Source organism: Zingiber officinale, chromosome 2A, assembly GCF_018446385.1.
Source record: "Zingiber officinale cultivar Zhangliang chromosome 2A, Zo_v1.1, whole genome shotgun sequence".
Lineage (NCBI taxonomy): Eukaryota > Viridiplantae > Streptophyta > Magnoliopsida > Zingiberales > Zingiberaceae > Zingiber > Zingiber officinale.
The window spans coordinates 140,444,512-140,457,053 of NC_055988.1; the positions used below are offsets into that span (position 1 = coordinate 140,444,512).

At 38.2% G+C, this 12,542-nt stretch overlaps 1 protein-coding gene across 1 annotated transcript in view; it reads right to left on the reverse strand.

Annotated features, from left to right (window-relative positions):
- Window positions 1–12,040, reverse strand: part of LOC122042445 (probable protein phosphatase 2C 24) — a 29,026-nt gene extending 16,986 nt beyond the window's left edge. Inside the window, exons 1-3 of the mRNA XM_042602574.1 lie at window positions 11,311–12,040; window positions 10,807–11,145; window positions 10,000–10,105 (exon numbers count right to left, since the gene is read on the reverse strand). Coding sequence (XP_042458508.1) covers window positions 10,000–10,105; window positions 10,807–11,145; window positions 11,311–11,823 — 958 coding nt within the window. The 5' untranslated portion in view covers window positions 11,824–12,040. The remainder of the gene's footprint in view (window positions 1–9,999; window positions 10,106–10,806; window positions 11,146–11,310) is intronic.
- Window positions 12,041–12,542: the final 502 nt, after the last annotated feature.

Sequence of the window (12,542 nt, forward strand, 5' to 3'; positions counted from 1 at the left end):
ACCAAAGGAGGAAATAGTCGAATTAGTTTAAAATAAAATTTAATCATTGGTGGCTCACCAGGAAGGAGAGTCGAGCAGCACAAAAGTCAAGGCTTATGAAAAGAAGAGGCCTGCATACTTCTCTTTGAGTGTAGCACCCGAGTACAGTTGTGATATCACTTTCTTAGACGTTGACAGGCCATCAAAATGCTCTAATGGTCAAGTTTCAGATTTTCACCTGCTTAGTAAAGAGAATACTTGTGGGCATCGGTAGCTTCGCAATGAAATTCCTAACCCCCACTAGTATCAATTGGCATCAGTAGCTTCGCAATGAAATTCCTAACCCCCACTAGGATCAAATTGATAGGAGCTGACTCTGCAGAGTCAAAGGCATGTTATAAAACTGCCTTGAACATAACAAGGAGACGCAGCCACCCAAACCGATGCAAAAAAGGTCACAAAAAAGCTGAAGGCAAGGCATCCAAGGACCAGTTCATTCTTGAGACGTGAGCCTATGGAATAACCTAGAGAATTTGAGGAAGGACTAGATCAGACATTAAATCTAGGAAGCGAAACATCCTCCAACTCTACATAGAGTACTGAGACATATTTACATGGATAGTCGAAGATATATTAGGGATCCCGGGTCGTATGGTTGAACACCAATTGCATCTCTAACCTAGTCTGCCACTAGTATAACAAAGAGCAAGAAAATTCACAAACATGGAAAATTATCAAGGAAGAGGTGAGAAAACGGATAAAAGTGCAATTATTTGAGAAATATAGTCCTGACAATGTTAGCCAACATGGTCATAGTGAAGAAGCCAAAATGGGAAGTGGCAGATGTGCATGGACTTCATCAACTTTAATAAAGCTTGCTTGAAAGATGTTTCCTAGTTCATAAGCTAGATGAAATAGTGGACAGCACTGCAAGTTATGAGTTATTGAGCTTTCTGAGTGCCTCCTTTAGATACAACCAGATCAGAATAGCTTAGGATGACAAGCCCTACACCTCCTTTAAAATTGACCAAAGTACATTCTACTGTAAAATCATATCTTTTCAATTCAAAAAATGTAGGGGCAATATATCAATGGATAGTTAACAAGTTATTTGGTGGTCAGATTGAGAGGAACATGGAGGCATACATTGATCGCATGGTAGTAAAGAGAATTCACAAAGATCATAAGGAACCTTAGAGAGGTATTTGAAATGAGGAATCAAATAAGGTTAAACTTGTTAAAATAACTTTAGGGTAGGCTTAGCCAAGTTCCTTGGTTACATAGTTCATCAAGGGGAAATTAAAGCAAACCCCAAAAAGGAAAATTCTGGTTATGCGACAACCTCACAATAAGTCAAATTGAAAAGCTAAACCGTTGAGTAGTAGCCTTAAGTGTTTTCTTCTCTAAGTAAATCAACCATGCATCAAAGTTGTTGAGAGGATAACGAGAAGCTTTTGAGGATAAAAGAGGCCTTGGAAGGACTACCTCCATTATCCCAAATTGCACTAAGAGAATTGTTGATCTTCTAGATGTTAGTACCTAAGCATGCTTCAAGTGTTGTGTTGTTGAAGAGGAAGGAAAGGAAAAGCTTATTTAATTCGTAAATTGCACAATGAAAGGGGTTAAACTATGATATGCAGTCGTTGAGAAATTACATACTTTCAAAGTCATGCCATTCATATGATGATGAATTACTCGTTAAGGCAAGTGCTGCAACACCCAGATGTGGTAGGCAGGATATTGTGTTGGGCAATTGAGTTAGGTGAATTCAACGTAATTTCCTATATGCAAATGGAAATGAAGTGTAAGAAATGAAGTGTTGGGTTATCTATGAGGAAATACAAGGGCATTGTGTTGCAACTTATCAGCTTGGACAGTGTAAAACTCGAAATGAACCCAAGGTTTGCTTTCATGATAACGAATAATGAAGAATGGCATATGGCTCTCACTATAGGTCAAACTCTAGAGATTGAGGTATCTACAGAAAGGATTAAAGTGTTCGGGAACTCCCAATCGATGCAAACAAACAGTGAGGTAGCCCTAGCATAATGCAAGAGTCAATGTCCTACCAAAAGTTGCAACCCTCACTCCTTTGGAGATAGCCCTAGTTAGTATCGAAGTGGTCAATAAATGCAACATTTAGATACTTCTAGAGGTAGATATGTGCACTTATTGGATGGGGGGAGTTATCATACGGTAAAGCCCAAGTTTACAGTAAATTATCAAAGGCCAAAGCCATTATATCTTAATCAATGGAATCCTATATAAACATTCCTAGTTAGTGAGTTACTTGAAGTGTTTTCATGCAATATAGATCTAGTTAGTTTTGTTTGCACCCAATATAAATCTAGTTAGTTTTGAGGGACTTACATAAAGGAATATGTGGAAATCAAGTGGAGCCCAAAGCCTTTGATTTAAAGTGGTGAGGGCTAGATACTTTGGCCCGCTCTTTAAAGAGATACATCTAGCCTAGTAAAGAAATACATTATATGTTAGAAATACTTGGTGATTTCAACAATTAGTAGTGGAAGTTATACTAATAGATTGTGTTTATCCATTTTACTAGTAATGAATTGACATTTTGAGTCCTTTTCCACTGAGCGAAAGATAGGATAAATTAATTGTAGGAGTTGATTACTTCACAAGTGAATGAAATCTAAGCTAGTTTGGATCATTTCAGAGCAATAGTTGGTTATGCCCCTCCCTATCTTTAAGGCCAAGTTCTCAACCCTTAATTTCTCTAGTTCTCTAGGTCCTCAGCTTGAAAGTGGGCAAGGACCCAACATCACAAACTCAATTCTACGAAGCCACCTCTTATTAGTGATCAGACCACTATTGCAACACTCTTTGATTTGACCTTTTTTTAGCTTATTCCATGTAATTCAATGGCAAACCCAGGGATAAGAAAGCCCATGAGGTACTCTTCACAGTGTTTGAAGATTTCCCAAATTGGATAGTCATCCTTCAACCTCCATCATGCTTGCAAACAAGGCCTCTTTAGGCTCCCCAACACCTTCCTCAATTTCCACTTGAGAGGAGATAATCATGAATTGGTTTGACTCTCAAAGGGAGGTAAAATATTAAGTAGAGGGCTCATGGTGCTTGAAGGGCACATAACGTCAGATATGTCCATTAATCTCGAAGAACCCACTAAACTTGAAGGACCTATAGTTTGGCACACAAAGCCCACCTCTTTATCCATGCAAACCCCAAGCCTTCTAAGCTCGGGAGAGGACTCAACCATTGCGTCTCCTCATCCAAGAGAGAACATCATTAAAGTTGGTGATTATATATATACATATATATATATATATATATATATATATATATATATATATATATCCATGAAATAGAGAATTAGTATGTTAACCTAGTGATACAACCAAGGAAAAAGAAAGCACATCTATAAAGCTTCATAGGCCAACTTCAATTAGATCCTCCTAGTGTAGCTACTTAAGGAGCTTGGACTTAGTGATGAGCGTTTGCAAACTCAATGCATCTAACTTTTCTTTCTCGGTTAAGGAGTGAAGAGAATTTCCAACATGAGGAGAATGTGCCTAGTGGATTGGGATGGTTAACTCAGGATAACCTATATAGAAGAACTATCTCTCCTATCCCATCTTCAAAGTTCCCTCCCTCACCGCGACAAAGCTCCATTGCCGGTAAACATAAATTTCAGATAGGAAAAACTTTTAAAGGACAAAACTAGCTGAATTTTGATCTGCAAGTTTTCTTTCTGAATTTAAACTTGCAGATCAAAAAGTTGCTTCCCCTGTTGATTTTCCCCGCTATGCCCTGGTCTCCCTTGTCGCGACGAAGCTCCCTTGTTGATAAACACTCATGCTTTTCATTTTATTGTTAATCATGTTTTGTTTCTATCATTTTGTGTTATAATTCCTTCGTACTTGCTTTTTCCCACTTATCATTTTTAGAAATTGCATGATTCTTAACTGTTTGCTTTTAGTTATATCAACTTAAGGAACCTTTAAATCTTAAGGAGCAGGAAAACACATCCACTTTTTGTCGATTTTCATCTAATCACTATTGTTTTCAGGTATATTCATATTTTGATTTTTTTATAATAAAGTTGATGTACTCGTGTCTTTAATTGCACGAATAAGGTCCTATCTCCTAAATAATTGAATTGTTGTGGTTTTTATAACTTACAGGATATTTGTGTAAGGTCATATATAAGTGGATTACGAATCGAAGAAAAATTCTCCATATCATGTTTTATTGTTCTTTGTTTATTGCTTATTGTTCATAATTATCTATTATCATAAAACAACTCTATGGATATCAAAAAAAAAAAAAAAAAAAAAAAAAGATAACCCAAATCTTGAGAGGTTCATTGAATAAATATTTTAGTAAAAAAATCATATAACAAAATAGAAAGCTTAGTTCAGATTTTAACTAATGAATCAAATGTAAATGAAGATTTTGTTAAAAACAAGAATGATGAAAATGAAAAATTTATGAGAAATGAAAGTGATGAGAATGGAAAATTTGTAGAAAATGAGAACGAAATAATACAAATTTTAATGATTTAGATGAAATTGAAATTGACAAAACTAAAGATATGATCCTGTCTGAAAATCGTGAAAAAGACTGATTGGGGATGTGGCTCCTCAATTGACCTCGTGAAGACTTGACTCTAATCTACAACACAAGAAACGTCAGTGTCGGGCAAGGGAAAGGGTCCCCAACGTAGACCCTCTGACGCTTAAGTCAGTCACCAGAACAGTAGAAGAAGACAGAGCAACAGCGAAAGCAATGAAAGAACAAGCGTGAATAATGAATAGCACATACCTCCGCTGGTGCATGAACCCCCTTTATATAGTGCTATAGTAGGCGATGTGCATGCTCCTCAAGGCGCGAGCATATTTTTCCAACCGTCCTGTGAAAGGACATGTTAGAAAAGTGTCTCTAACACCATACTTTAACAGGGCATGCAAATCCCTAACATGACCGTAGAAGCTTTCGTCGTACGATTTGCCTGTTGATCATGCCCTGTTGTCGGTGACATTACCTCCCAAAGGGATATTATGAGATATGCGAGGGGCCCCACTGTTTAGCCGAGCAGGGTAGCCGCTCGGTCGGGACTTCCTACCCAGTCGATCTTAGCTGTTCTTCTTCATTGTAGTTTGGTTCAGCTGATTGTCTCTACCCGACTGGACATGAGTTACGATCGGCTCGGTACTCGCCTGGTCAGTTGTGTGTCATATGATGTTCTTTCTATATGACCCATCCGGATGAACAATCTGCTCCAATGAACCTGCTAGCCAATCGAACCCTTCAAGCCAGATCGGCCGTTGAAGTCGACCTCCGCTCGGCCCACTTTTGGTGAGCCCGTGGTTCCCTGACATTTGACCGCCTTGACTTTGACCTCCACGTCGGCTACTATCTCTGTTCTTTACCCGCACTTGGTGGGCCTCCCTTATCACTGCATCAGTTGTGATGATCAACATACAAACGAATATCAATGTTCAACACCTAGATATGATTTGAACATATTTGATCCAAGAGTTTGGGATAATCTTGATACAAAAATGAGAGATTTACTCAAGAAAAGAGGTCCTAAAAGAGAAGATATTCTCAAGTTTCCTTTAGATAAAGAATCTCGACACTTTTCTTATACTTACTATATTCAAATGTTACCAAATGGTGAGACTCGTGATTGAAAATAGTTAGTGTCCTCGAAGGAGTTGGACAAAGTATTTTGTATTTGTTGTAAATTATTTAAAGTAATACACACTAAAAGTAATTTAGCAAGAGGAGCTAATGATGGGAAACATTTATGTGACAAATTTAAACAACATGAAAATAGTGTTGAACACCTGACTAATCTGAGAGTTTTTGTTGAACTACAAATGAAATTAAAGAAAACATTGACAATTGATAAGGAAATGCAAGAACAAATTAAAAAGAAACAAAATATTGGAAACATGTTATGCTAAGAATAGTTGCTATTGTCAAATGTCTTGCTATACCTAATTTGACATTGTGGTACACATGATAAAATTTATAAAGATGGTAATGGTAATTTTTTGGATCTACTTGAAATGATTGTAAATTTTGATCCAATAATGCAAGAGCATTTTTGATTCATTCAAGATAAAAAGATTTATTATCATTATCTTAGTCATAAAAGAAAAAAACGTGTTAATATCTATTCTAGCCTCCAAAGTCAAGAATGCAATAATTAAAAATGTAAAAGAGGTAAAATATTTTTCAGTAATTCTTGATTATACACTGGATGCAAGTCACAAAGAACAAATAACTCTCATATTAAGATGTGTAGATGTTTAAGAGACTCCAATTAATATAGAAGAGTACTTCTTAAAATTTGTAAATGTAGAAGATACAACTGGTTTAGGTTTTTTCAATTAATTGCAAGTTGCTTAACAATCTTTAAAACTTGATATTGATAATGTGAGAAGGCAAGGTTATGATAATGGATCTAATATGAAAGGCAAAAATTAAGGTGTGCAAAGGAGATTACTTGACATTAATCCTCGAGCATTTTACATGTCATGTGGTTCTCATTCTCTTAACTTAGTTGTTTGTGACATGACAAATTCTTGTACTAAAGTAAAATCATTTTTTGGAGCATGTCAATGTATGTATACCATGTTCTTTAATTCATCAAATAGATGGAATGTTTTACTTGAATATATTGATGGATTAACTTTAAAATTATTGTAACTAAAAGATGGGAAAGTCATATTGAAACAATCAAAGCAATATTATCTCAAGCTTCCCAAATCAAAGAAGCTTTGTTCAAATTAGCAGAAATAAGTAAAGACAGCAAATTAAGTAGAGATGCTGAATGTAGATCCGCTACATTAAAGACCCCTAGTGCCGACCCCACGGATATGGAGGGAGGTACATGCAGATACACAGACATCAGGTGCATAGTGGTGTAAACCCCAAATCGTCAATTCCTGAGAATCGACCCCTGGCCATTACGCCAGAGATGTCATGCACCCACCGTCTGTGTTATTCCCTAGGGGCTTAAGTAGAGATGCTGAAACTTTAGCATCTGGTGAACTTTGAAGTTTTGAATTTATATTAAGCCTTGTTATTTGACATGATATTTTGCATAAAATTAACTTAGTTAGCAAAAAATTACAGTTAAAGTATATGCATCGGATATGCATCTTGATGTTGTTGTAAAATAATTGTCTAGTCTTGTTTCTTTTTTTGAAAAATATAGAAGAAATGGTTTTACTTCTGCTATGGTTGATGCAAAAGAAATGGAAATTGATCTTGTATTTTCTACAAAACATAAAATTTGTAGAAAGAGGTATTTTGATGAGATTGCTTACACTGAAAGGAAAAATCAATCATCGGAAGAATCTTTTCGAATAGATTATTTTATCTTAGTGGTAGATATTGCTCTTGGACAATTGAAGGGTAGGTTTGAACCGTTACAATATTTTGAATCTATATTTGGATGCTTGTATGATGTTGCAAAATTAGTTTCATTGGATGATGAATTGATGAGTTCTTGTGTGAATCTTAAAAATACTATAAGAAATGGTGGCACTTCTAATATTGATGTAAAATATTTATTTTCAGAACTACAAGTTTTACAAGTAATGTTACCAAGTGAATCTCATGAAACAAATAAAAAAATAGTCTTCCATTCAAATATTAGAGTTTTTAAAAACAATGGATATATTTCCAAATGTGATGATTACTTATAGGATATTACTGACAATACCCATAATAGTGGCATTTGCCGAAAGAAGTTTTTTAAAATTAAAATTAATAAAATCTTATTTACGTACCATAATGACTCAAGATAGGCAATTTTATACATTGAAAAGAATATTTTGGAAAACATTGAATATGAACTATTATTGATGATTTTGCCTTTAAAAGCGTATCCATCACGAAGACACTTTAAATGAGTTACCTCTGTTTTTTTAGTGTATATATATTCTATGATGGATGATGTAAAAGTTTCTTTTTGGAAGAAATAGTATTAGGAAGATAAAATTGGAGCATATTTTATAGTTTCACCCAGGGCCTTTAAACAACAAGGGCCTACTCTATATAATTATATAAAGGTTCCAGCGCCCATGTTAGGAGAGGCAACAAAAGGAAGAAAGAAACATAGTTTGGACTAAGCAAGATGACTACAGTGTATTAAAAAATATTTGAGATATAAGAGCAACCTACAAGCAATAGGTCGATAGTTTGTTGACGAAAAAGTCAAAAATATCCCAATATAATAGGCAAAAATATGATAGGCAAGTATGGCACAAGCCAGTGAACATACCATCATTAAGGCACCATAAATTAGTGCCTAACAAATAATATAAGTGACTAAAGGGCGCACTTAAAGTTGTGGAATTCTCAAAGGGTGTATCCAACTTATAGATTTTTCAAAGGGCGCACTTTTTCCCATTTTACCCCCACTAGCCACTTTGGTGTTGGATTTCAAAGAACAACACCACCCTATGGCTACTATTGGGTATTCAGAACAACAGGGTTCTAGATTTCAAAAATCAACACTATTGTGACACTGAATTTCAAAAGTCAATACCACTGTGATGCTGCATTTAAAAAATCAACACTGCTGTGGTGCTGCATAAATACTAAAACCATCACCACCACAGTGTTGTATTTTGAAACCAGTACTTCCCTATTTTTGAAGACAGAGAAGTCAGAGGAGTGTGGTTCTATTTTTAGAAAGTCAGCACCACCTTGGATGCTTTGGAAAAAGTGAAATTTGGTCGGCTGTTGGCAGAAGGGGTAAAATGAAAAATAAGTGTGCTATTTGGGAAATCTAAAAGTTAAGTGCGCCCTTTAGGAATTATGCTACTTTAAGTGCGTCCTTTGATCAATTGCCGAATAATATACACATAAGATTCTTCACTTCAAACTCCATCATGATTAGCCTCGATGCGAGGAGTAACGGATGCAGGGTTATCGCACCCCACCAACTATCAAGGCATGCCCCACCCTATCCTTGTTAGATCACATGGGCATTACCGTGGGAATTAGCTTGACAACCTATCACATCATCGACAAAATACATAAGGGTGATGCCACAATTAGGATATATGGTGACACCCAACGATGTAATCACAAATTCCAAGGCCTATAACTACAACCTTAGAGGGGGAAAGAGAGGGAGACCTTTTTTTCCTTTTCATAAACAGACAAAAAGAGAGGCTTCACAATAGAATCTCGACCTCAAATTGAGAAAATCCACCTCAGCAACATGAACTTCAACTTGACCAATTTAACCAATACCCTAATGGTTAGTCATGCCCCTAACCAATCCTTCTCGAACCAACATTCATTCATTCACTAGTTCTAGTTGCCTCAAGTCCCTTGCTCATATTCCTCCAACTTGGCCCTATGGAAGACTTGCTCTAGTGAAAAAAATTGGAAGGTGTGAATTATATATTGATCTCGACCTTAACAAGTGTTAATACTAGTTTGTTTTCGGTTGCTATTACTCATATTTTTATTATCTCACACAAAATCATTTTAAGGTTTTCTTTATAATCATAAGTTCACAATTGGACTAGTAAAAATGGAAAAAAAAAAATACTAGTCTTAATCATTTTTGTTCGCCTATAAGTTTTACTAAAATAAAGCTCTAAAACTTTTATTAGAACCCTTTCATGGCAAATTTATCACCCTACTTTCAACATTTATTACAAAGATCATGTTATGTACACAATGGGTCCCCTCGGGGCGGTGCGATGGTTAAGACACGAGGAGTTGCCACATGAGGTCTTGGGGTCGAAACTCGGCGTGACCGAGCATAACCTCCCTCATATCTTGACCATTTGCACTAATGGCTAGTAGCCACCCGTGATTTACCTCCTCCGTGTTGGCTTAGGGACGGGTTGACGAGGGCGTTGGGGGCGAGCGAATTGCCTTTTGCCACATGTTATGTACACAATGGAATATGATTTTGTGAGAAACTAATAAAATTTAAATCTACTAATATTTTATCATAGTTTAAAAAAGGGCAACAATGAGAGAAAATCATACCTAATGCTCGTGACATAGCAAGCATTCCACTAACTCGAGCTCCATTAAAATAAATCACACGCCCACCAGCACCTTCTATCCTTGCCAGCTCATCCGGGCGATCGGGCTGTAAAACAAGAAACATTAATAACAATCAATAATACAAAAAAACTATTATATACCATCTTTCATATTATCCCATATATGTAAAAAAGGCCTCAAGGCTATGGTGCAATAGAAAGGCGTTAAGTTATTACTTAGGTACCTATGTTCGATCCACATCTACGACGCATGTGGAGGAATTTTTTTCTCCAAATGAGACGCGCAACCACACATTTTTTTTTCCATATATGTAAAAAAGCAAAGAGGCACCCCTAGCATTTAACAACACTATAGGATACATCTTTTGATTTTTTTTTTATCATTGAGAATCCTAAATCTAACTTTTTTATCTTACCTTTATTAATAATTTTTATTTTACAAAATTAGAATTCGTTTATTCATTTTAGAATTTTTTTTTATTGAATCAAACTAGTTAAATAATATATTTTTATATTTATAGAAATATTTTTTTAAAAAAAAAAGTTTAGTTTTAAGGTGACTTTAAGAGGTACTTTAGTGATTTTAGAAGTTAGCATCTTTGAACTTTTCCCTCTAATATTTAGCTCCATAAAGTTTAACACGGGCCCGTGACTGCCCACTCTAGTCCAACGTGTCCCAACTTAACACGTGTCACGCTCTTGGAATCATCTTTTAGAAACTTTAGCTCCCAATTTGAAGACGCAATACTCGTGGCAACATAATTACATGAGGTGTCACTGGACTTACCTTGTGATCATCGGTGAGAGGCACCGCTTGACCCCCGCGGCTGAGCACCGCCCGCGAGTCCCCGCAGTTGGCCACGACGAGCTTCCTGTTCCCGTCGAGTAGGGCCACAACCGCTGTCGATCCGACGATGTCAGACTCGATCCCGGAGCGATCGCACCTGCAGAGGGGAAGCCCGACCCTCCCGCACGCGCACGCCGACAGCGCCAGGTCTTCCATCCGCGCGAAGCTCCTCTCAACTGCTGCCCTCATCCAAGCCACTTCCTCGCCGTCGGTCGCCTCCCCCTGGCTTAGCTCCTCAGCCAATATGGCGTGCATCCGTTCCTTGCACAGAGCCGAAACCTAGGCCACAAGATTCGGTAAGCAACCAAATTAGTTTTCAGGCGAGTTAGATTTTAAAAACATAAAGCCTCGAACTTTGTCGATCGATCATTTAAAGGGCGGATTACAGTACTTTTAGTTTAAAGGAACGAAGAAAGAAAGGTGAGTAAAGGTTTCAATATTTACATGGGAGCCGCCGTGACCGTCGAAGACAGCAAAGAAATGGAGCGGAGCGCGTCCATCACGCCTGAAAAATCCCGGCTGGACAGATACAGCGTCCTCCATCTCTCTAGACCTACCGGAGAGGGATATAAATCCGAACATGATGGAGGTCTCCACGAGTGCCGGTGCCGACATAGAACTAGAAGCGATCGCCGGAATGCTAGCGTCTCCGCCAGATGGCGAAGAAGTAGACGATGAAGAACTCGAGGAGGTATGCAGCGGCGAGAGAGATACAGGAAGTGGTGCTTGGTCGCTACGGCCAGCCCGGTACCTCTTCCCGCTTCCCGCATCGCCTGGACAGAGCAGTTCAACCACCTCTCCGATCTCCGGCCTCCTCACCGCAGCCCTTGTGCTCGAAGAAGATGCAATTGCCCTATCGGGCTCGAGGGGGCTCGTCTCGATCCGCCGCCGGCGCGGCTCGCGGCATTTTTCCGGTGAGTCGCCTTCGCCGGCCATCACCAAGAAGTGAGCGGCCATTAACGGCTGGGATCGGCCAGAGAAACCGAGAGCCGCGAGTAACTCCGATCTCCGTCGTCGATCATCTGGCGAGGTGAGCAGAGAGAGAAGGGGGTGGGGAGTGGGAGAGAAGGGGGAGAGCAGAGAGGTTGATTACCTGTGTTCTATTTCTATTTAAAGGAGGAGGACATGGACTTGACCCAACTGAGACAGAGGGAGAGAGACGAGAGCATGATTATTGTTGGTTTGGATTTCCGTTTTAGTTTGGGTTTAGGAAAGGAGGAAGAGAAATGTAGAGTAGTGGGACCAGGGCGGCCTTGTTCGTGGAAACCAGCTCGAGGTGGCTCTTTCCCGAACCGCGATGCTGCGACACGTGTAAAAGTCAGTCGTCGTCCTCTTTCGTGGCACGTCGAAACTGCAACTGCTTAGACGCCTCTTCTTTCTCACTTTTATTAATGTAATTAAATGAATACGATAAATAAATAAATAAATCCGGATTTAACTTTGTTAAGTTAATTAATTCAATAAATTCTAGTTCCTCCTTATTCCTTAAGTAGTAAATCATAATAATGTGAAGAGAAGTTTCATTCTGTTTCTATGTTCTACACACAGACAGCGATGTCTTAAATTATAACTGACCGTTGCATGCTGTACGACTCTGCTGGCCATCAGATGAGCGACGCGTATTCTTGCAGCGGCGAGTGGCAGCGCTCCACGAGACAGGGATGGTGGGACCCGCT